This window comes from Diabrotica virgifera, chromosome 2, assembly GCF_917563875.1.
Source record: "Diabrotica virgifera virgifera chromosome 2, PGI_DIABVI_V3a".
NCBI lineage: Eukaryota > Metazoa > Arthropoda > Insecta > Coleoptera > Chrysomelidae > Diabrotica > Diabrotica virgifera.
The window spans coordinates 97,351,112-97,376,621 of NC_065444.1; the positions used below are offsets into that span (position 1 = coordinate 97,351,112).

General features: G+C 34.1%; 1 protein-coding gene across 6 annotated transcripts in view; it reads left to right on the forward strand.

The window, feature by feature from the left end:
* LOC114332504 (insulin-like growth factor 2 mRNA-binding protein 2) overlaps window positions 1-25,510 on the forward strand; it is a 509,159-nt gene that overhangs the window by 464,690 nt on the left and 18,959 nt on the right. For 3 of the 6 annotated variants that reach the window (XM_050642734.1, XM_028282304.2, XM_028282307.2), the window contains 4 exons: window positions 4,079-4,281; window positions 10,401-10,723; window positions 17,288-17,571; window positions 20,828-21,073. In XM_050642734.1, coding sequence (XP_050498691.1) covers window positions 4,079-4,281; window positions 10,401-10,723; window positions 17,288-17,571; window positions 20,828-21,073 — 1,056 coding nt within the window. The remainder of the gene's footprint in view (window positions 1-4,078; window positions 4,282-10,400; window positions 10,724-17,287; window positions 17,572-20,827; window positions 21,074-25,510) is intronic. The other 3 variants (XM_050642736.1, XM_050642735.1, XM_050642737.1) reach the window with 3 other exon arrangements.

The window sequence follows — 25,510 nt, forward strand, 5'->3', positions numbered from 1 at the left end:
TCTCGAATAAAAGTTACTTATTTTTACGTAAGGAATCGAAATCTGCATCTGAAATGGGGGTTCCTATTTAAAATTTTAAAGTAACCCCCCACCTCACTTCCGTGGGTGGTCATGTTTGGTCTCATTCAATAGATTTTTGAAAAATGTTAAATTCGATCTGATGGTCATTTCGTTAAATATCGCGGGGTTCCTATTTAAAATTTTAAAGTTACCCCCTACCCCCTCCATGTGGGTCGTGTTTGGTACCATTAGATAGAGTTTTGAAAAATATTATTGAACAGGTATTTTTCGGTTTTTCCACCTGATGTTCATTTCGCGAAATATTCGCTTTTTTGCGAAACCTTGTGACTCGCCCATTTCCTTACGCCCCTCTCAAATCGTCAGATTTTTGAAATATACACTCTTCTTCATGTACTTAACTTACCTTGTCTGAATCTCACGTTTTCGAGTTTTTATAAAGATATATTTTTTTTACTGATTGCCCCCAACGCAAGCCCCTGTATTAAGAGTCTATATATGGTATGGGTACATTTACAGGGTACAAGGTTTCTCCCCATGTGATTTTCTGACGCGCTCGAGTAATGAGCGCAAAAGGGAGCTTAAAATCCCCTTTTGAGCTCCCTTACCATAATATATGCTCCAGTAAAAATATAAGTAATAACAGTGAGTGCTTTTGTGACTCCTGTATTCAATCTTAATTTTTTTATTATCTGAAAAGTAACATTTAACGAAAACGTATATTTTCTGTAATACTGTTGAATATTTATTGTCAAATTAAATTCCCCAAACACAGATGTTTCTCTTTTTAGATTTGATGTTTTAGTAAAATAAAGTAGATAGAGAATGTCAATATATATTATCTTAGTCAACAAACACGCAACCAAAAAGTTGGTTCAGCTTTCCTGATCAAAGTTCATATTTTTGGCATTTAAGTTTCACAAGGTCGCTTTATTAAATACATTGACACTTGTAAAAATATATCATTTCCAGTACGTATATAAATATATATTTCCCTCTCCTTCGACGTATACATTTTCCCTTGATGTAACTGTCCTAAACAAATTCTATACAAGTAGTGATCATCGAATGGTACACACTAAAGTTAAAATATATCTGCACAAACATATCTATTATTGAGAAAAAATTAAATACACGCATGGACACAACCCGGTGACGCGAAATGTTCCAGCAATACATTGAAACCAAAATTAAAATCAAACATAAAGGACATCTTATGCTGAGAAACTCAGCAGTGAAACCAAAACTCTAATTAAACAGAGAAAAATTAATATAAACACAAGTAAAACAGACATGATGATGAATAAATAATTACACAAAGCAATCAGAAAAGATTTGAGAAAATGTAATAACGAAAAAAACCAACAAACGATACAGGCAAATAAAAGCATGAAGATACTGCAAAGACAATTAAAAACTGGAAAGAGTCAAATAATCAAATTAAAAAACGAAAAGGGTGAAATAATAACCAACAGGACTGAGTTGTTAAAGACTGTAGAAGATTTCCATTTAAGAACTATACTTAAGAACAATAGTAGAGCAACTGAGAAAACCATATTAAATCAAGGTTCTGAACTAATGTCAGACATAACGCTTCCAAGCGTTAGGAGAATTTTTTTTTGCTAATTCCTCGACAACTAATGGCCATTGACATGGTGATGGTACTGTAAGGATTTTTCCAGTTAGGTACCTAGTGTCATGTGTAGTGTGTGTTGAGTAAGTGTCTTGTTACTTTGCAAAGTGGACGTCATTGTCTTTGCAAAGAGACGTTAATTGTATCCGAACGTCTGCGGTCCCTCCGGTGTGTACCGATCCCACAAGGACAGAAACTATTTTCATTTATTAATTTATAATAAACGAAAAATTTCTGACCCTGGTGAGATTCGAACTCACGACCATTCGGACCTTTCGATCCAAAGGTAGGCGCTCTTACCACTGAGCCACAGAGGGGGTTGTTAGAAGAAATTAGACGAGCAATGAATCATGGATAGATGAAATGGATATCGAATCACTCAAAACGAGGGCACAAATAGTAGTTGTTGTCTATATTTAGTCTATTTAAAACTTTTTCATTTGATTCTCATGCATTCCAAGCAATTTGTAAAATTCTCCGGTCCACTCACATTTCCAATGCCTCTAATTTATTTAGACTCTTTATCCATAAGGGCCTGATTGACAGGCGAGTAAAACCGCGGTTTCATGGCTCGTCAGTAAAGCTTGCCAGTGTATCATTGTAACTACATGATACTCTACTCCACTCTATCTTGTTCCATGCTTGAAATTATTCACAAATTACTACTTATACTAGCTCTCTTTCTTTATTCACAGAAACTAGTATCGCCTGTCCATAAAATCCACAGTAAGTTAAACAAGGATAAACAATATGGCATGTCGTTGATACCTTGTTTACTATGAATTTTGACGTTTATGATTTTCAGTGACAGTGACATTAGCGCATTTGTTGGGAATTATTTGAATTTATTGTTTATTTGCTTTTATAAATCAATAAAACTTTTATTTATTTATCAATAAGGTTTATTTGGTTTTACATTTATTATAAAAAAATAATATATTTCAGTTAAATAAAGGAAGAGTCGCAATTCTGAGTAAATATTTGAGTACTAGGAACTTTCTTTCGGACCGTTTTTCCTAGACGAATGAAAGCGGAATATGACTGCATATTGTAGAGTCCTTTTCGCTTTCTTTATTCATCGTCTTTTGTCTTATAAGCTGTAAAAGGCAGATATTAAGGATGTACCAGAAAGAAGTTCCAACAAGAAAAGTTTTCAGATTTAAATAATTATTTATTATTATTTTAATAATAAATTTTGTATCTGGGACTTTTCGTTTTTCTTAAATAAATTTTGTTGCTTAGTAAAAAATTCTTCCAATAATTTGATTAATCTGACTCATTCATATCGGCAATTCAGACATATATTATAGGTCTGGATCCCGCGTATGAAAACAAAAGTTAATTAATAGGAAGCTGAAAATTTGTTAATAGCTTAAGGGTGTCTAGTCGGATAAACTTTGATATATGGGAACACTGTAACAGGGGCAGTTTTAATTGTGGAACAGGTTAAAAATTTGGAACAGTCAGACCACGAAAACGGCACATTTATTTTGTCCGACAGAACAGACTTAAACTCTCCGAACAGAGATTAAACTCTCATGCAAAAATCAGACTGCTATTTATCACCTGTCATAATTCCTGTCATTTGACATATTCTACATGTTCCGCTCTCATTAAAACGCCCATTTGGTGATAAATAGCAGTCTGATTTTTGCATGAGAGTTTAATCTCTGTTCGGAGAGTTTAAGTCTGTTCTGTCGGACGAAATACATTTGCCGTTTTCGTGGTTCCATAATTAAAACTTCCCCTGTTCCAGTGTTACCATATATCAAAGTTTGTCCGACTAGACACCCTTAAGCTATTAACAAATTTTCAGCTTGCTATTAATCAACTTTTTTTCATACGCGGGATCCAGACCTATTATACATTTTAAAGTAGAAGACTTTAAAATGATATTGCCAATATTTATGAGTTACGTTCCTGGGACGACTTTATTGGAAGATAGTTCATTTAATCACATGAAATCAATTTTAACTTAATGAATTGCCGATATGAATGAGTCAGATTAAATTATTGGAAGAATTTTTTTACTAAGCAACAACATTTGTTTAATTTATTAATATTTTGTATTTAGATAACGATCTCCGAAGTGACAGTCAAAACATCAATAAAATCATTTTCAGGGTTATTTCCTAATTATAATAGTAAGTTAATGTTCTGTAAAGATCTTAACATTTCGTTATGATCTACGCGATCAAATGTCTTTTGGAAATTGACAAATCATAGGAAAATCTCCTTTTGTTGGTCGTAACACTTGTGCAACAGTACCTGTAGAGAAAACAAAGCCTCTCTTGTTCCCATTCCGACTCTGAATCCAATTTTTTTTGTATAATGTATTCGATAATATTCCAAAATAAAACTATATAAAATTTCTAGTTGCTTACTGTTAACCGTTCCGAAATTAAAATTGAGAACGTTTTTTTATAGGTAGGAGCTATTATTGGTAGACAAGGTTCAACAATAAGACAGATAACACAACAGACTAGGGCAAGAGTTGATGTTCATAGAAAAGACAATGTAGGTTCCTTAGAAAAAGCTATTACTATTTACGGTAATCCAGAGAATTGTACGAATGCATGTAAAAGAATCCTAGAAGTTATGCAACAGGAGGCTAACAACACGAATAAAGGGTAAGTTAAATATATAATACATATGTAATTTATGTATGGTTTCAATATTTCTTAATAGATTAAGATTCTCACACTCAGAGATAGAATACGAAACGAAGACACATTGAGAGAGCTAGGCGTTCAAGACGTAGTGAGATGGACAAGAGCGCGACGATGCATGTGGAGAGACCACGTAGATCGGATGGACCCTGAACGTATGGCGCATTGGGCAAAAACACAGAAGCCCAACACCAAGCGACCCATAGGAAGACCCAAAAAACGAGGGTACGAGAGTTGGAGCTCCGGATCGCAGCAAAGACTGTAACAGAAGAAACAGGACATAGTCCTATTACAAGAAGAAGAAGAAGAAGAAATTAAGATTAATTTATTAAGCATAGGGAGACGCAGAATATTGTGGCTGCGCAACATGAGAGAATGGTACGGATGTACATCAAATGAACTTTTCAGAGCAGGTGTCTCCAAAGTCTGAATAGCTATGATGATTGCCGACCTCATTCGCGGAGATGGTACTTGAAGAAGAAGGTCATTGTCGCTCCGAGATATTTAAAACTCTCTTTCTTCGAAGTATGGATCTATTGTTACATTTTGTCCTATTACATGTCGTCTTTTTTGTCTGTTAATGCACAATATGTTTGATTTTCTCTTCATTGACCTTTAGACCGTTTTTGCCTCTATCTCTAATTTGTTGAAAGTTTTCTTTACATTGGTGACGGTGTTTCCCCCGGATGTCAATGTCATCCGCGTATGCAATGTCAGTTCTACTAATTTTCGTCCATTTAAAACAAAGATGTTGGAGCATTAGAGCATTTTATTGTCTCTCTTTTTATGGATAGAAATTATTACACTTTCGTGCCATTTTGTTGGTATTTTCTCTTTGTTTCGTGTTTGTTATTAGTTTGTGTAAAGTTTGTGCTCCATACTTAAGGATTTCGGCTCGTATATTGTCGGAGCCTGTAGCTTTTACGTTCTTAAATTATTTGTTAATTTAATTTAAATAAAAATAAAATAAAAATTTTATTTTTAATTCGGTTGCAATGCGAAGGCAAAACAATCTTACTTTTCAGTTTTCAATTAGAATGCGGAGCGCAGTCCAGTCCTCTGAATCGCGATTTTCGGCTCTTATTGGAGCCTCATCGGAAAGAACGTAGGCTTGTTCTCCATACCCCAATTGATCAGCACTGAGAGGTTTTCGTTTTCCCACCCATTGCAACTGAAGTGAAAATATTAGGTGACTAGCGTCATCTGGCAATTAAAAGATGAAGTTTTCGATCCTAATAGCATTATTAATAATATTTAGAAAATATTAAAATATTACTAAAAGATAAGTTTTCAATTTAAAAATCTTTTAGTAATATTTTAATATTTTCTAAATATTATTAATAATGCTATTAGGATCGAAAACTTCATCTTTTAATTGCCAGATGACGCTAGTCACCTAATATTTTCACTTCAGTTGCAGTGGGTGGGAAAACCTCTCAGTGCTGATCAATTGGGGTATGGAGAACAAGCCTACGTTCTTTCAGATGAGGCTCCAATAAGAGCCGAAAATCGCGATTCAGAGGACTGGACTGTATTCTAATTGAAAAGTAAGATTGTTTTGCCTTCGCATTGCAACCGAATTAAAAATAAAATTTTTATTTTATTTTTATATTGGTCTTTACTCCTTCGAGTAAATAGGTCCATTTTCTGTTGGAATTTACCAGCTGAACAGACGGGGGTCGTGAATTGTAAGTTTTTTGAATTCCCTCTTGTCTTCTTCGCTTCAGCATCCATTTGGCTTGCAAATTTTAGAAGCCTTGGAGGTGTTACCAAGGAAATGGACCAATAAGTTTTCAATTTAAAAATCTTTTAGTAATATTTTAATATTTTCTAAATATTATTAATAATACTATTAGGATCGAAAACTTCATCTTATAATTTAATTAATTAAATTTAATTGTAAAATTTTTAAAATATTCTTGCCATTTTTGGAGCTCCTCCCGTGGAACATTGAGAAAATTACGACCACAAAATATAACATCAAAATATAGTAAACCAGAGCAATGTTGTCGAAATGCTGTGGCAATAAATAGAAAAAGGGGATAATGTATGATGGACAGTACCCAAATGATACCCATCAACATCAAACAACGGGGTCGCAGTGAAAATCTTTATAAGGCCCTTTAAAAACTGGCACTGCTCGCGATGCCAGGATGCTTACAATTTTTTTGGGAGATAATCCAGTTTACCAGGTGGACCCAGTTATGCAACAAGGAACCAACTGACATTAACATAGTTTTGAGAAAATCAAGAAAAACGTTTTATATGTTTGATGAAATTATTTGGATACAAAAATAATAAGAAACGACACAAAAGTAAACACGTTTATTAAAACTTATGGGTATTAATGCTATAATCAAATTAACAACTAAACAATTAACTCCTAAAGTAGACAAAAATCACGTGGTTCTTTGTTGCTAAATATAACATTAAGTCTGCATCTGGTTCGAAATCTGGATTTCCGCCAAATCCGTCTATATCCTCGACTATAGTACTATCTGCTATAAGATTTTTATAAAAATGGTGGTAACTTAAGGGGATTAAATGCAGATAACTTTGTATATCTTTAAGTTTTGCGTCTGAAACTGGCTTTCCTTTAGGCCACAATTGCAATGGTTCTAAATATATAGCAAACTGTGGCCCAGTTGAAGGTTCTCTTCCTGTTTCCTTTTTTATGCTTACTTCTGTATAATCGTCCTGGCCTTGATACGTCGTTTTATTAAAAATTATGCTATAAGGCTTTTCCTTACATAATTTAATTTCTTTGTTTTTTAACCAACTTATTGTTTGGTTGGTTTTACTTTTTTTCTGTTGGTGATTCTTTTTCCTAATTTTGCGTTTCTCAAAAAATCTTCCTGTATTTACATTAATTGGTCGTTTTTGCCCACAACTTTTCATTATCTTGCAATATTCGCCAGGTGAAAATATTATAATATTTTGTTGCTTTTTAAGAGCACATTCAACATCTCCAAAATCACCATCATTTGGAAGAAACGTGTGACCTGAAACTAAAAATCTCAGCCTAATAGTCTTTAAATGCTGTGATTCCTCTAGAAGACATTTTAATAGAAGTACGATTTTAATATTCCTGTTTTGACCTCCGCAAAAGTCGCTCCACAGAATAATGTGCTCAACTTTATCGCTAACATTACTGATATAATAATATATTTTCTTAGACAAGACCCCACTTCTTGAGCTCCGCGGCCTGCCTCTCCTTCGAGCCATAAGTTAAAAGTAGATTTTTTTTTAAAGACTAAATTTTCACTCTAATGGCATATAGAATAACATAATGTTACTCTACATCCCACCAGACGGAAAACAATGGGAACCTTCTCTGGTTACACCTCAGAGGCTTCTACAATTTGCAAGCCATACGGATGCTGAGACTAAGGAAGATGAGGGAATTTTACAATTTATAATTCACGTCCCATCTGCTCAGCGCTGTTAAGTTCCAACGAGAATGGTTCCCTTCGTACTCCAATGAGAGTAAACATGTAAATCAAAAATGAATAACCATTTTCAATTTCGTTGAAAAACGAAAATACAGCCGCACCATATTCTAGTTCAATCAGAGAGTTTTTGGTTTAACCTAACCAAATTTATTTTGGTTAGGTAACATTTTCACAAATTATTGATTCCCAATGATAATCTGGAACCTACTGAAATTTGACTGAAATAAATCTACAACATGGAACCAACTGTTGCATGTTACAGATTGATACCTGCAACAAGGAACCAAAGTTACTTGGTTCGAAATTGAAAACCTGTATAACCGAATTTATTAATCTGCAATATGGTTCTATCGTCCACTAGATGGTGCTGACGCGCCAGAACGTTTGGATCGTTATTGCAGAACTTGAATAATATTATTTACAGTCTATAGGAACCAATAACTCCATTTTCGAAAAAATGTTAGTTGGTTCCTTGTTGCATAACTGGGTCCAGGTTATTTAGGGCTCATAATACGAAGAGATTCTCCACCGAGCTTAATCCCTTGATATCGTAGGTATCTTGGATGTGGATGTTGCTAGGGAGAGTGAGAGCCGTATGGCGTGATAATAACGTTATCGACCATGGAGTGCGATTGGAGAGCCATTGGTAAAAGTTAATAATTCTTCAAGCAGAATGGAACCCGACAAGGATGCATAAATATTCAGAAAAGATTGCGTTAAGGACGCAAATATCACCGTTTTTTATTTATAAAAGTACAACAATAGTATATTAAGTATGGAGAACGGTAAGGGTTTTATACCGATCGAAGACAATTGTTTGAAGGAGGAGCGAAGCGACGACTCCAATTATTGTCTCAGATCGGTTACCCTTAACGTTCGACATGCTTATAACGTTTTTTGCACGATTGATACCATTATAAATTATAAAATTAAACATTTTCGTCATATTGACTAGTTTCATTCATTTTATCAAGATAGATACTTTGGTTGTTAGGTAGTAACTAGGGTGCATAACAACAATGGAGAATTGAGTTTTTATTTAGTTGTCAATAATTTTAAGTACAATTTTGATTATTATAAATTAAAATATGAGCGAAAGTGAATTTGAAGAAATTGAACGGGCTTGGGAAGAAGGGTGTTCCGCAATTATTCCCGAAAAATCCAAAATCCGTTATCAAAATACCTACCAAAGTTTTAAAAAATGGTGCGAAGGCAAGAATTTAAGAATCGAAGAAAATACTCTATTGGCATATTTCGTTCAAAGACATATGCAGTTGAAAGCTCCTGGAAGCCTCTGGGCAGAATATTCAATGATTAAATCCACCGTTTTTCTTTATGATGGCATTGATATTTCCAAGTTTTCAACTTTGATCGCGTATTTGAAGAGAAAAAATGTTGGCTATAGGCCTAAGAAAGCGAGCATTTTTACACGGGAGCAATTTGAAAAATTTCTGATGGAAGCACCGGATGAAGAATTTCTAGTTCACAAGGTAATATAAGCTAGTTTAGGTAAAAGAAATACTCTAATGAAGATTTTTTCATAATTTGTAGGTCGCAATGATATTGGGAATATCTGGTGCCTGTAGAAGAGAAGAATTATATAATATTACTATAAAGGACATCCAACAAACCGATGGTTTAATGATTGTAAAAGTACCCAATACAAAAACGAACATCCAGCGTACTTTTACAGTCGTTAATAAACCAGACGTTAAAATTCCATATTTAGAAATTCTGCAAAAATAAATTAAAATTAAGAGATTTTTTAACTCGACCGTAAGTGAATTACTTACCGTTGAGTTGAAGTACTTACCGTCGAGTTGGATTACTTACCGTCGAGTTGCTAGTAAATGTCACCTAATGACGTAAAATCTGTCACGGTAAACAGTCAAAAATGATCAATCGTGCAAAAAATATTTTTTATTGAAATTCTTGGCATAAATATCGCTTGATTGTGACTGCACTTTATTTGTACAAATAAAGTAGTTATAGTACAAATATAATAAACTTTTTTCGAAGTTGTCTAAATAGTGCACCTACTTGTTCTTCAGGGTAGTCACCAACTCTTATGCGGCGTCCTCACTGGTAAACATTTGCGTAGAACCAGCTGTTCATCGCAAATGTGGATGTGTTCGTCACATAAATCGGACGCAAGAATTTTCGACGCACACAACGCACACGCTCCATCGGTTGTCGGTTTGTTTTACATTTTCGCTGGTCGAGCACCGCGTTCTCACTGGTAAAAATTTGCGACGAACCATTAGTTCAATACGCACGAAAAATTTACCAGTGAGGACGCGGCTTTAAGTGAATTTTTCACCGTGTTTCCGGTTACATTATTTTATAATACATCTGATTCTAGCCTCAATATTTCTCCCAAATAAAAGATTGGTTAGTCTTTTCTTTTGTTCTGATTTGTTTTTACCTGTTTTTACGCTGAAACGTGTGTTACCCCATCAGATGGTTGATAAATAGTATTTATTTAGGATCATACATTAGACACTGATACAAAATTACAAAAAAGTAAACATTTTCAGAAAATTTTATTTTAAAACTTTATCTACATATAAAATTTAAATATTTCACTTAAACAACATCAAGATGATTAATCCTTTCTGTCTTTTGTAGGGAAATTTCTTTAAAGATCTTAGCTCATAATAATCTGATCGGAAGGATAATAGGAAAAGGAGGTAATACCATCAAGAGGATAATGCAGGAGACCGATACCAAGATTACCGTATCTAGTATAAATGATATCAATTCTTTCAACCTAGAACGTATAATTACTGTCAAAGGATCCATCGAAAATATGAGTCGCGCTGAATCCCAGATTAGTTCTAAATTAAGACAAAGCTACGAAAACGATCTGCAGGCCATGGCACCCCAGACCATGATGTTCCCGGGGTTGCATCCGATGGCGATGATGGCCACAGCAGGTAAAAACAACCTAGGTACAACAATTTTTCATTACATTTTTTTATCATTATTCTCATTAAAATCTTATTTAAAGGATGTATTGGCTTTCAATTTAGTAACAAACTCTATATGAAATTATTTGAGGCTATTTTAATCAAATTCTATATAAGAGAATATACACTCCTAGTCAAAAAAATCCGGACACTTGCATTTTGTACTATTTTGTAATTTTGTCAGTGTATACTGGCTTTAATGGGGAGAAAGTAAACAATAATAATAAAAAACGTTCAATTTTTTGCATTTTTATTACATTTGCAGGATGCTCTTACAAAGTATCGTCAGATTGGAGAATACGCTAGAACACCAGGATCAGGCAGAAAAAGTTGCAGAGATCAGCGTGATGAACGTTTTTTTAAGATTTCCGCATTATCGAACCGCTCTAACGTCAAATGTTCTCGCTAGTTGTTGAAAGAGTCCTGCATGAAAGTGGTTTACTTTCTCATAAACTAGTAGCATGCCCTAAATTAAGAGCAACTCATCGAGTTAACAGGATCAGATTTACGAAAGATCACAGATACTGGACTATTCAGCAATGGAGTGATGTAATGTTTTCTGACGAGTCCCGTTTTTTGCTTATGATCTCCAGGCGGATGCGCACGTGTATGGAGGAGAACTGGAGAATGCCCCATTTAAACCACTTGACACCTACAGAATTTAAAAAATCATACAAAATGCAAGTGTCCGCATTTTTTGGAAAGGTGTATTATCAGCAGAATTTCATTTATTTAAGGTATAATTACATTTAATATACATTTTCATATACATTCCAACGGCATAAGCAAACGAATGATTAAGCTATGGTTCTCTATGACTGTATTCTAGAAAATGAGTGGAAAATGAATCGGCCACCAACTGTTCGGTTGCCGGGTCTTGCGAAGTTAGTTTCCTAAAACAACGATTTCCACAGATAGTCGAAGCAATAAAGCACTGAACCACTGAAAAAAACAACCACAAGACGGATCTTTGTGATCCCTAGCCATGAGATAATATCGAAAAACTGCATACAAAAAATACATTCTTAAAGTGCATCTCAAACAGACAATAAAAAATTCAGAACTCGTCAATAATTATCGACGGAAATGAGTTCATTTTGTTACTCGGGGGTTTTTGGGATCGCTGAAAACGAATATGACGTCGTAAGTAATCTCTGGAGTACCTGGTGCCCAGGGTACCTACTGTTTACCTAGTCTTCTGGAGTTTTCGGTAAATTCATTAAAAAATTAGTCAAAAATCATTACTCGGGAGTTTTTGGGGTCGCTGACGACGAATATGACATCGGAAGTGGTCTCCGGAGTACCTGGCGTCCAGGGTACCTACTGTTTATGTCGTGACTAATGATTTTTGACTAATTTTTTAATGAATTTGACGAGAAAACTACACAAGACGAGGTAAACAGTAGATACCCTGGGCACCAGGTACTCCGGAGATCACTTCAAATTTCATATTCGTCGTCAGCGACCCCAAAAACCCCCAAGTAATGATTTTTGACTGTTTTAATGAATTCGCCGAAAACTCCACAAGACGAGGTAAACAGTAGGCACCCTGGGCACCAGGTACTCAGGAGATCACTATGATATCATATTCGTTTTAAGCGACCCCAAAAACCCCGAGTAACAAAATTGAATTTATTTCTGCCGTTAATTGACGAGTTCTGAATTTTTTTATTGTCTGTATGAGATGCACTTTTCAGAATGCATTTTTTGTATGGAGTTTTTCAATATTATCTCATGGCTAGGGGTCAGAAAGTTTCCTGGCCCATTCACGAATCGAATGCAAAAAGAATTATTAAGATCCGTCTTGTCGGATGTAAGGCCGATTTTAGTGCTTTATTGCTTCGCCTAAGAATTATGCCAGTCGAAATGGATATTAAATAGAAAAGTGTGCTTGTCATTGTTATAGGGTCATTCCATTTCAAATCGCTCAATTTTGGAGCAAAAAAAATTTTGGACCTCCGATTTGTCTGAAAATTGGTATATAGCTTCTGCGGGACGTAAAAATAAGATATTTAAGGTCAAAAAATCTTCTTCTTCTTTTTTTCTCAAAATGTTATTTTATGCGATTTTACAGTGATTTGGTGTTAATTTATACAAATTTGCATTTTATATTGTAAAGTATCAATGGAAAACATAATATTTTAATAGAAGGGACTCAAAAATGTCATTATATGGTATTATAACAAGTTACTTTGATACAAAACAAGCTTTTCATCAAATTTTATAGTGTAGAAAACGTTCAAATACCGTTTTTTACATTTTTCTCCATTCCCAAAATACATCATAATCGATTTGGCTGAAAATTTCCCCACATATAGACAAAACATAGGACTTTAAGTGGTGAGAAGGATTTGAATTATATTACAATACCAAAAAATTTACATGCAATATTATAGTCAAAAATATAGGCGTCTACTATAAGTACAATTAACTCGAAAATATCGACCTCACGACAAAAATTGTTAAAAAGAAATTGTAATAATTGTAAATAAGATTTATTTGGAACAATTTCAGTTCCTACCATTTTTGTCGAAAAGTTAAAAATGCCGGAGATATTGAGCAAAACAGGTTCTCCTTTAAAATCAAGATGGCGGCTAACGTAACGGAGGAATTCATTCGTGATTTTAAATTTAGGCTACTATTGACTCCCCTAAAGATCAGAAAAATAAAATTTTGGGCAGCTCGGCATTCAAGGTCAAATGCTATCCCGACTGGACTAATATATACTTTTGAGTCTGATATTACTGCATGTAACTTTTTTGGTATTGTAATATAATTCAAATCCTTCTAACCACTTAAAGTCCTATCTTTTGGCTATCTGTGGGCGAATTTTAAGCCAAATCGATGATGATGTATTTTGGGAATGGAGAAAAATGTAAAAAACGGTATTTTAGCGTTTTTTACACTATAAAATTTGATCAAAAACTTGTTTTGATTCAAAATAACTTGTTATAATGCCATATAATGACATTTTTGAGTCCTTTCTATTAAAATATTATGTTTTTCATTGATACTTTACGACAGATAATGCAAATTTGTTTAAATAAACACCAAATTACTGTAAAATCGCATAAAATAACATTTTGAGAAAAGAAGAAGAAGAAGATTTTTTGGCCTTAAATATCTTATTTTTACGTCCCGCAGAAGCGTTATACCAATTTTCAGACAAATCGGAGATCCAAAATTTTTTGCCTGAGTGATTTGACATGGAATGTACCTATAAGAGAAAGTTGAAGAGGATGACATATTTATTGCTGCACTTTAGAACACAATACTATTAATTGCACCTATATCCTACAGTGATGAGCGCACTAATAACCGACAAGATAATGCAAAAAATGGAAAACATATTAAGTTGTGAGATAAAAAAATATGAAACTAGTAGAGGTGGAAATTATCGACATAAACGTATAAATTAACATCTCAAGATGTATGTTATAAAATTCTCCTGTCATAGTGACAGTTGTCATACTCCTCCGATACATCTAAAGGTGGGAAACAGTGTAATGTAATGTTAATTTATCCGTTTATATCGATAGTTTCCACCTCTACTAGTTTCATCTCTTTTTACTTCACAATGTATTATGTTTTCCATCTTGTGCGTTATTTTACCGGTTATAAGCGCGCTCATCACTGTAAAACAATAAAAGATTTGTAGTTATAAAGTCAATTAACAATTTTTGACTCTATCACTCTTAAATTTTACACATAGGCGTGGATTCCGCGTACCAAAAAACGTTTATTAATAGCAAGCTGAACATTTGTTAATAGCTTAACGGTGTCTAGTCGGACAAACTGTGATGTAGGGGAACACTGGAACAGAGGAAGTTTTAATTGTGGAACGTGATTTTAATTGTGGAACTTATCTTCCTGGCAAGTTTATGATTGTGAAAACTAGCAGGTTGTTTTTAAGTTTATTCAATAGGAACCTTTATTTAAAATTTTCTGTTCCTTGACTCTATCTTTTGTCATTCTTGGTAAGTACAGTGCCACATAAATTTTTGTCTTAAGTTAAGGCAGTATCAGACGTTCACTTTTTGTTAATTTGTGTTTCGTACTCGAGATGAAACGTCCAAATATAAAATTAAATAAAAATGTCGAATGAATTCACTAGCGAACCGATCAAACAGTGTTGGATTTTTTCATTCGGCACCATACACTCTTTCTCGGAATGAACGAAAAGTGAAACGTCTAAACATCTTAATGAACGTTCACTCGTGCTGTCATTCCGTAGCATCTCTTGTAGCGAAAGGACGTGAAACTTGCATGGCATTTGTGATGTGTTTGAGGCTCCCAGGAGCTTTCTTCTTAAAATCCATCGTCGCACCTATCCGCGTCGACGATTTCTTTCCTTCTATTTTTGTTAATTCTGTGACCAGATGATCACAAATTATACGAATCCCAAAATGCAATACATCATTAGACGACATATTTGAGGGAAATAACGGATGAATAGTCATATTATTTGTTCCGGGTGAACGCAAAATGAAAGAAAAATTAACATTCCTTAAGGGAGAATATTCATTCGAATAAAATAATAGTGAACCGTCTGATTCCGCCTTTGTGGTAGGGGAGCCCAAGCGGGGATTTTTGCAGTTACTCGAGCGCGTCAGATTATCATATGGGGAGAAACCTGGTACCCTGCAGATGTACCTCTACCATTGGCTCTTAACACAGGGGAGTTCGTTAAGGGAGGCGTTAATCCCGCGATATTTCGCGAAATGAACATCAAATCGAAAAACTGTAAAATGCACTTCCTCAATATTTTTAAAAAGTCTATCGAATGGCACCAATCACGACGCCCAACGGAGGTGGGGTGGGGGGTTACTTTAAAATCTTAAATAGGAGCCCCATTTTTTATTGCAGATTTGGATTCCTTACGTAAAAATAAGTAACTTTTACTCGAAATATTTTTTCGAATTATGGATAGATGGCGTTATAATCGGAAAAAACGATTGTTGAAAATGGAAAATTAAATTAAAAAATGGCAAACGCCCACTAAAATGGAAAACTTTACTTAACTTTTTTTGGTTTTAGGACCTACTCTTCACAACCCAATAGGTCCCCATAACGCTCGAGTGACTGCACACTAGCATACTTTGCTCCCCTACTATTAGGTTTCTTGAGATTATTCGGTTTCATATATCGGCTACCGGATTGTGGTGCTAGTTTATATTCCAGCTTTGATATGTTTTGCGTAATCTACTGGTCATTGGAAATTGAAAAAATTACTATCTTGCGAGGGTATAAATCCATAACGAATAAGCTAATAATATGTATGGTTTTTGAAAACTTGAATTACCTATTCAGTAAGTAATTGAAAGTTTTTTTTATATTAACATACAAAAACAAATGCCAGAAGACAGAGAAAACTTATTGTGATATCATTATAGCAGCCAATTAACGGCAGTACAATCAATTTTTACAAATTATGCCTTCTTCTACTAAATTAATGATTTTATTCAGTCACCTAAAGAATTTTAGAGTGATAGCCTATATTTTCTCCTATTTTAAAATCGTAAATACGGTTTAAATTTCATTATTATAAGTATTATATAATTCAAATTATTCAATTTTGTAACTCTACATCCTTTAACATAAAGATAGATAAGACTTTTGAATCATTTTCTAATTTACTTTAACTAAAAACAGTTGAATTTACATATATCTTTACAACTTTTTAAGTTTATTAAACAATTTTATAGGAGCTATATATAAATTAAAAATGTCTTTTACGTTTACCTCCAACAAGAAAAATGAACTTTTAATGTTTTGCGATTTACAAAAAATATTAATTTAAACTTCTTTGCTATCAGTTATTAAAGAATTATTTATATTGTTCATCCGCTATAACTTTTCCCATGCGTCACGATTCATTTTCAAACAAATTAAGTCAAAACATAAAGTGAAACGAACGTCGATGTGTATATACATTTTTTATACTGTATACCTACTATATACTACACACATTGGCGTACGTTTCACTTTATGTTTTGACTTAATTTGTTTGAAAATGAATCGTGACGCATGGGAAAAGTTATAGCGGACGAACTATATTAAAGTAGCGCAGAATTGTTGCTATATTACTACAAAAACTAGACATGGAAAAGCAGAACAATAAAGAAATTTGAAAACATTAAAATGTATTTAAATTAAAACCTTATGGACAGACGTAGTCAATATCATAAGGCCGTGGCATAGGAAGAACGAAGTACTCTAGGTTACCCATGATTGCTTCCAATCTTTGTATAATTGTAACATTTGGTTACAATAAAACTATTGTAACCAAATCTTGGTAAAACGAGCTGTTTGAGTAAAAAAAACCTCGCATTTTTATGGATCCTTATATTTTAATATCAAGAAGCTATATGGTACAATTTTAATGTTGAGTGTTAATGTTTACTGTTCTGGATATTTATATGCTGTGGGAATATTTTTGTTAAAAAAAATATAGAAAATGTAAATTCAACTGAACTACTTTAAATTCTAAACGCGTCAGAGGTTTATTATTTAAAGTATCTATAACCGTCCTTTTGGTTGTTTAAGGAATTGGTTATGGTTCAAGAGGACTTTATTCAGGTCAAGCTCCTTACCCCGGTATGTACCCCGCAGGGTCCCAATCTGGTGGCGATACCCAAGAAACAACCTACTTGTATATCCCTAACAACGCTGTAGGCGCTATCATTGGTACTAAGGGATCACACATTAGAAATATCATTCGGTTTTCCGGAGCGTCCGTCAAAATAGCACCTATTGATGAAACCAAACCACAAGAAACACAGAACGAGAGGAGGGTGACCATTGTCGGATCACCAGAAGCACAGTGGAAAGTAAGTTTCCTTTTTGTTTCTAATTAAACTCAAGCCATCGTTACCGTCGATGCCATGCTGAATGGCGTGACATATTTTCCTGGCATTGTCAATGTAAAGTTTGGTTGGAGCTATTTTTTTAATGAATATTTTTGAGATAATTCACTTAAATAAAGATCAGAATTACGGCTAAGCACATTGTAATATGCACCAGAAGATAAACAAATATTTTCAAAATTAAGATTGAAAGAAAATTCTGCACCAAAAGTAGAAGGGCAATAAGAGAACGGGGGTATTTTCCCATGTAAAATCCCATAAGAAATCGCTAAGGTCCATTCTGCTCATTTTTGTCTCGTTTTGTGGTGGAGGCGCGATCTCTTACGTCGCAGCAGAGGGTAGCAGAGAGATCACAGCAGAGGGTAGCAGAGAGATGCTGTGGGTAACGTTGGACGTTCTGCTACCCTCTGCTGCGACGCGAGCGATCGCGCCTCCACCACAAAACGAGACAAAAATGAGCAGAATGGACCTTAGCGATTTCTTATGGGATTTTACATGGGAAAATATCCCGTTCTCTTGTTGCCCTTTTACTACCACACTTACCTCATTTTTGTTTTTGTCGCATTCTAAAATTAGCAATGTATATACTCTATAAATTAAAATTTGTCTAGCTATATTTGATTAACTTGCATTAAGTTTGACTAAACATGCTCTCTTGCTGGCAGATTTTTTATAAAATGGACAACAATTATAAATTTAATACTTGAGCTGCTTAAAACAAAGCAAAAAATGTATAAAAACTGAACCAACATTAAGCTTTACAAACATGGTAACATGCCTACCATTCTTACATTCTTACCTGTTTTGAGCAATCTCCGTCCATTTCTCCACGCCCCTAACTTTAAGGTCTGCTGTTGTTTCGCCGCCGGAGTAGAGGTCGTTCACGTGGCCTTCTTCTAGTTGGGACTTGTTCCCCTACCAGCCTTACTATTCTTTCATCAGAATATCTCTTGAGGTGTCCTGTCCATTATACTCTTCTGGACCTTATTTCTGTTATTATGTTAGCGGCTGGATATATTTCTTCGAGCTCTTAGTTCTTATCCTATATTATCCTGCTGTTCCATGAAACACAGGCCCAAAGATCTTCCTTAGGATTTTTCTTTTCCGAACACGTAGTTGCTCTTTGTTTGCCGTTCTTGTTTGATGGTTACTACTCCCATATTTTTATTTCCAGTTGTCTGTTGTCAGCATGTGAACTTGCGTTCAGTTGATTTCATAAAGTTTAGTTGGTTTATATGAAGGAAAATTTTCAGATTTATAATTTTTGTTACTATTGTCACCATTAATATATTTTTGGCGGGTAAAAATGAAACATTTTTGTGTCGCTTCCATATCAATTTTACAATAGCTTATTTCTTTTGTAGTAAATTTGCTGTTAGTTCTTGTAAATATTCTAAAGTACATTTGTTAGGTTTAAGATTCGATCCAAGCTGTATTAGAAGAATTTAAGCAAAGTTATTCTCTCATGTAGTTCTTCACAAAAAAGCAATTGTTTTACTGAAATTTTCAATTATAAGATTATATTAGTACATTTTCGATTATCTACGTAATATATGCTTCAAAACGTTTGAAAATGGTTAAAATATACCACTTTTAGTCAAATGAGGTTTGAGTTTGAATAACCATGTTGCAAAAGTAATAAAAACTGCCTAAGGGCGTAGACGCAAAATTTCACGCCAATATGTTTTAGTTGCCTTCATTTTTTTCGAATCCTGAGAAAACTAATAAGTATTTTTGAAGAATTTAAACGCAGCATGAAAGATTGCATTATTAAGGAGGGCCGAAAGTCCCTGAAAACTTATATAATGTTTATTTTACTAAGTTACAGGAATGAAGAGAAAGAGGAAATTTAGTGTGATTTTTAATTTCAAATATCTCATTCAAAAGAAACTTTTTGGTTATTCTAAGGGACTTTCGGCCCTCGGTAATAATGTAATCTTTCATAATTTTTAAAAAATACTCATTAGTTTTCTCAAGATTCGAAAAAAAAAATGAATTTATTTAAAACACATTGGCGCGAAATTTTGCGTCTACTCCTTTAAACTTCTTTTACATTAAAAATATTATTTTCTTTAAAACTGTGTTTTGAAGATATCAAACAATTGTTTACACAAATCTGATTGTGTAATATACAAGGTGTTTCTAAATAAGTGTGAAAGACTTTAAGGAGTAAATTCTATATGTAAAAATGATAATTTGCTCTATAAACATATTTGTCCGCAAATGCTTGGTTTCCGAGATTGGAGTGTTGAAATTTTTCTTACAAACTGCCGTTTTATGCAAAAAATAAAATAATTTGACGCTTACACAGAAATCGAAATAAGTTTCTATACATTCATAATATAGATTTATTCATATATGTATATTATATAAATAAGCTTCCATAAATTCATGATATATGGGCCATTCCACGAACATACGCCTGTTTTGGATTACTTCGACAACGAATATTTTCCTGTGCAACATAAGAAGTACGAAAGTAAATGGCGCTAATAATTATTCCAATAAACAACAATGTAATTTGCAATTTACTTTCGTTCTTCTTATTTTGCACAGTAAAATATTCGTTGTCGAAGTAATACAAAACAGGCGTATGTTCGTGGAATAGGGTATAGAATATAGAAACTTATGACGAATACTTTTTGTAAGCGTAAAGTTTTTTTTTGTATGAAAACGGCGCGGCGCCTCGTGTGAAAAAAAGGGAAGATTAGATTTTTGTCACAAATTGAACTAGGAATTCTAAAATGATTTTTAATTTGAAATACATCAGTGGCGTACCTTTTTTTTTTCGTTAAAAAATTTTAAACCATTACCGTATGCGCGCCAATGGTGAATATAAATTTTTTAATTGTATGTCAAAAAATACGCAATAAATAAAGCGTCAGTTTTTTTAAGAAAAATGTCAACACCCCGTATCTCGGAAACGAAGCATTTGCGGACATATATTTATTGAGAAAACTGTCACTACTTTTTCATGTAGAATTGCCCCTTAAAGTTTGTCACACTTATTTAGAAACACCCTGTATATTTTGAATACCTGTTGGATATTTATGGTAATGCCAAAACAATGTGATTATTCCAAGGTCTGCTCTAAATTACGATTTTCTCTCGATTGCTCTTTCAAACAAAGCTTTTTCGAAAATATGTATAATTGGCAATGGTCTACAAAAATGTATGAATAATGATAGCACTATAATTTATTACTTACCTTTGTTTTTAGGCTCAATATTTGATTTTTGAAAAGATGAGGGAAGAAGGTTTCGTCGCTGGATCCGACGATGTACGATTAACTGTTGAAATTATGGTACCAAGTTCTCAAGTTGGGCGAATTATTGGTAAAGGTGGTCAGAATGTAAGGGAACTGCAACGTGTTACCGGCAGCGTTATCAAGCTACCCGAACAAGGGGCGTCGCCACAAGAAGACGAAACAACAGTTCATATCATAGGTCCATTCTTCAGTGTCCAGGTAAGTTGAAAAAGAATCTAGCTTGTTACAAAATTACTTATACTCCGTCTAATTTACTTACCGTTGCACATCATCCGCGTCAAAGCCCGTGACGTCACATGATACCAACACGAAATATTTAGGCGGTAGGTGTGTTCTTTTTTAGAATCATTTTGCCGAGTACACTGGCATTACAGCCACTAGACATATTTTTTTATGTACTCGTAGAAATAATATTTAAAGATTTCTATTAATGTTAACTATAAGAAATACACAATAATATTTTTCATTTAATTTGTATAAATGGATTATAAAGCGTTTTTATGAAGCACATTTGTTCGGAACACACTGTAACTGTAATCGAACGAAGGTGATATTTTGGCATAAATTGGTAACATTTATTTGACAGTTGTGGTGATGACACTTCATATTTGTTTTTATTCTTTACTATAAGTATTTGTTTCTTTATATTTACTGTTTTTATTATGTACTTTAACGTAAGATTATAACTTAATTCTTGTTTTTTATTTCTAAAGTTTTTATTTATTTACGTTGAATATTAATTTGTTTTGTTGTATAATCCACTTCCGCAAAAATTATGTGATGTATTTGATTTAAAATGAATTCAAGAATTTTTTGTAATTGGACAACAATGTCAACTTAGATCTCTAACGTAAATAATGGCGTGCAACGGTAAGTAAATTAGACGGACCGTAATTATTTTATAGATGAGCCTTTCGCTAAGGCCACACGGGCGATAATTTATGTCGCCGTAAGAGCAGTAAGCGCTGTAAAATTACGCGGCAGTAAGCGTTGTAAAAAGCATGACCAGACTGGGATGTAAATTACGGCGTATCGCGAGATGAAAATACAGGGTTTTGGTCGTTCTCGTTTAGTATACTGCATATTAGGTATCTTTGTGTGTATTTTTTGTTTCGTGCACTACGCGACGGCTAATAAAATGAATTCGTCACTTCGTTTGCGACACGACGCGCGACGCCAAAGTTGGGCCCGTTCGATGTTTATGCGCGATATTTTACAGCTCAGTCTGGCCATCTACTACTCTCACCGTGGGACCCATTTTCGCGCTTCATTTTACGGCGCCGTAAATTATCGCGTGTGTGGCCTTAGCCTTAGCGAAAGGCCACACGGGCGATAATTTACGACGCCGTAAGAGCAGTAAACCCATTGGTTGACTAACTCCTTCACGAATTTTAGATGAAATAGGAGTTAGTCAACCAATGCCTCGGCAGGTTTACTGCTCTTATAGATGGAGAGGCAGCGCTGAAAAATCTATTTGAATTTACTTAAGCTAAACTTTTCACAGTTGATTACTGCGAGTGTGTAGAGAAACATACTGCGGTCGGTCAAGCGAAACGTAGAACAGGGGTTACTGAGAGGGTATCAAAGTTGCTTTCCTACGAAGGTAATTATTTCCAAAAATGAATAACCATTTTCAATTTCGTTGCAAAACGAAAATACAGCCGAACCATATTATAGTCCAATCAGAGAGTGCAGCAAGCACCTCCACCGGTTTCGAAACTTATTAGTCTCTCATCAGGAGGCACATATGCTGCTCTCTCTGATCCAACCAAAACAAACCCCCAACGTGCAGTCCCGATTTGCAACGAACGAAATGGCATAGATGCCCTAGCGGCAACTGCTAGCAAAAAGACTAAGTTTTCACTCTAATGGCATATAAAACAACATAATGCTATTCTACATCACACCATAATGAAAACAATGGGAACCTTCTCTGGTTACACCTCCGAGGCTTCTACAATTTGAAAATGGTTATTCATATTTGATTTATATTTACTCCGATTGGAGTATGAAGGGAACCATTCTCGTTGGAACTTTACCGCGCTGAGCAGATGGGACGTGAGTTGTAAATTGTAGAATTCCCTCATCTTCCTTAGTCTCAGCATCCGTATGGCTTGCAAATTGTAGAAGCCTCGGAGGTGTAACCAGAGAAGGTTCCCATTGTTTTCATTCTGGTGGGATGTAGAATAGCATTATGTTGTTTTATATGCCATTAGAATGAAAACTTAGTCTTTTTAGTAGCAGTTGCCGCTAGCGCATCTATGCCATTTCGTTCGTTGCAATCCGGGACTGCACGCTGGGGGTTTGTTTTGGTTGGATCAGAGAGAGCAGCATATGTGCCTCCTGATGAGAGACTAATAAGTTTCGAAACCAGTGGAGGTGCTTGCTGCATTCTGTGATTGGACTATAATATGGTTCGGCTGTATTTTCGTTTTGCAACGAAATTGAAAATGGTTATTCATTTTTGATTTACATTTACTCTGATTGGAGCATGAAGGGAACCATTCTCGTTGGAACTTTACCGCGCTGAGCAGATGGGACGTGAATTGTAAATTGTAGAATTCCCTTATCTTCCTTAGTCTCAGCATCCGTATGGCTTGCAAATTGTAGAAGCCTCGGAGGTGTAACCAGAGAAGGTTCCCATTGTTTTCATTCTGGTGGGATGTAGAATAGCATTATGTTGTTTTATATGCCATTAGAGTGAAAACTTAAGTCTTTTTGTAATTATTTCCATTTACCAAGGCTGAAAATCAGTACACACATTCTAAATTAAATATAAATATAAGTTATTATAGTCGTTCAGCTGCATGACGGGACAGAGCTGGTCGGTCGGCCCCAATAGTCGATTGAGGAAATGAAGCATTTTTTTCGCAATTTTTTCGTCCAGCATGGATTTACTTGAAATTTCCACAGAAGGTACGGAATAGTCCAAGGATCATTTTCTATATCATGCCGCTATCATACGCTAAATCCTTGGGGGTGGTTGCCACCCCATCTCGGGGGTGGGAATTTTTTATTACATTTTAACCATGTAATTCTATGAAAAAATTGATTTTAAGAAAAAAATGTTTTTTACATTTTCTTCGTAAAACTAACATTTTTCGAGTTATTCGCGCTTGAAAATAACAGTTTTTCGACAAAAAAATCGACTTTTTTAGAGGGTTTTTTGAGAATACCTCTAAAAATATGCATTTATTCAAAAAAACTGTAGATATCAAAATTGTATCTTTTAGTAACACAAACCAAATTTTTTTCCAATAATATCTTAAGACCAATACAAACCGCGATACGGGATTTTAAAGGTTAGCTTTTTTCGTCAAATGCATAATTTGAAATATTCAAAGCCAAATAATGGGAAAAATTTGCATTTTTGGAGGAAAACTTAAATAATCTTTTTTCAAGTATACAATTAGACCTTTCAAAAAAAAAAATAATAAAAAGTTTCTAGCATGAAAATTAAGCGACTTATAATCAAAAAAATGTCGGTACCTGCTTTTCTCTACGAAAAAATAGTGAAGACAACCCCTTAACTACCTTCCTAATTCAAATTTGGTCTTCATCTTTCTGTAGTTCCTTTAATATTTATATTATCAATACACTCAAGGAGTTTAACCTATTTAAAATGCCTAATTTTGGAAAAATATTATATCTCACTGTGTACTGATTTTCAGCCTTAGTAATTGGATTTAATTACCTTCGTAGGAAAGCAACTTTGATACCCTCTTAGTAATAAGACCCCTCAAAAATGATTTTGTGGGATTTTTAAAGAGCTATAAGACTGTGTAAATTAAATTCCGTAAGATGCCTTAGTTTTTAATTGGGGCGGGTTTAAAGGGCTCGAATAAGGGGGTGTTTGCTGGTAAATAGAGGTTTTAAACAGCTATATCTGACTGTTCACTGTAATGAAAATCTATGCACAGGGTAATTTTAGTCATTAAAAAAGCTACAATTTAGTAGTTTATAACTTTTTTCATATTTTCAGTCTTTTCGGAGATATTTTGAAGTAAAAGGTGAAAAATACCAAATTGCAAAAAATTTTTTTTTAACCCCAATTTTTCCAAAATTGGGCATTTTAAATAGGTCAAACTCCTTATTGATAGTATAATTATAAAATGAACTACAGAAAGGTGAACACCAATTTTAAATTAGGAAGGTAGTTACGGGGTTGTTTTCACTGATTTTTTCGTAGAGAAAAGCAGGTACCGACATTTTTTTGATTATAAGTCGCTTAATTTTCAAGCTAGAAACTTTTTTTTATTTTTTTTTTGAAAGGTCTAATTTTATACTTGAAAAAAGATTATGTAAGTTTTCCTCAAAAAATGCAAATTTTTCCCATTATTTGGTTTTGAATATTTCAAATTGTGCATTTGACGAAAAAAGCTAACCTTTAATGCCGTATCGCAGTTTGTATTGATCTTAAAGATATTATAGGAAAAGAATTTGGTTTGTGTTACTAAACGATACAATTTCGATATTTACAGTTTTTTTGGTTAAATGCATATTTTTCGAGGTATTCTCAAAAAACCCTGTAAAAAAGTCGATTTTATCGTCGAAAAACTGTTATTTTCAAGCGCGAATAACTCGAAAAATATTAGTTTTACAAAGAAAATGTAAAAAACATTTTTTTCTTGGAAT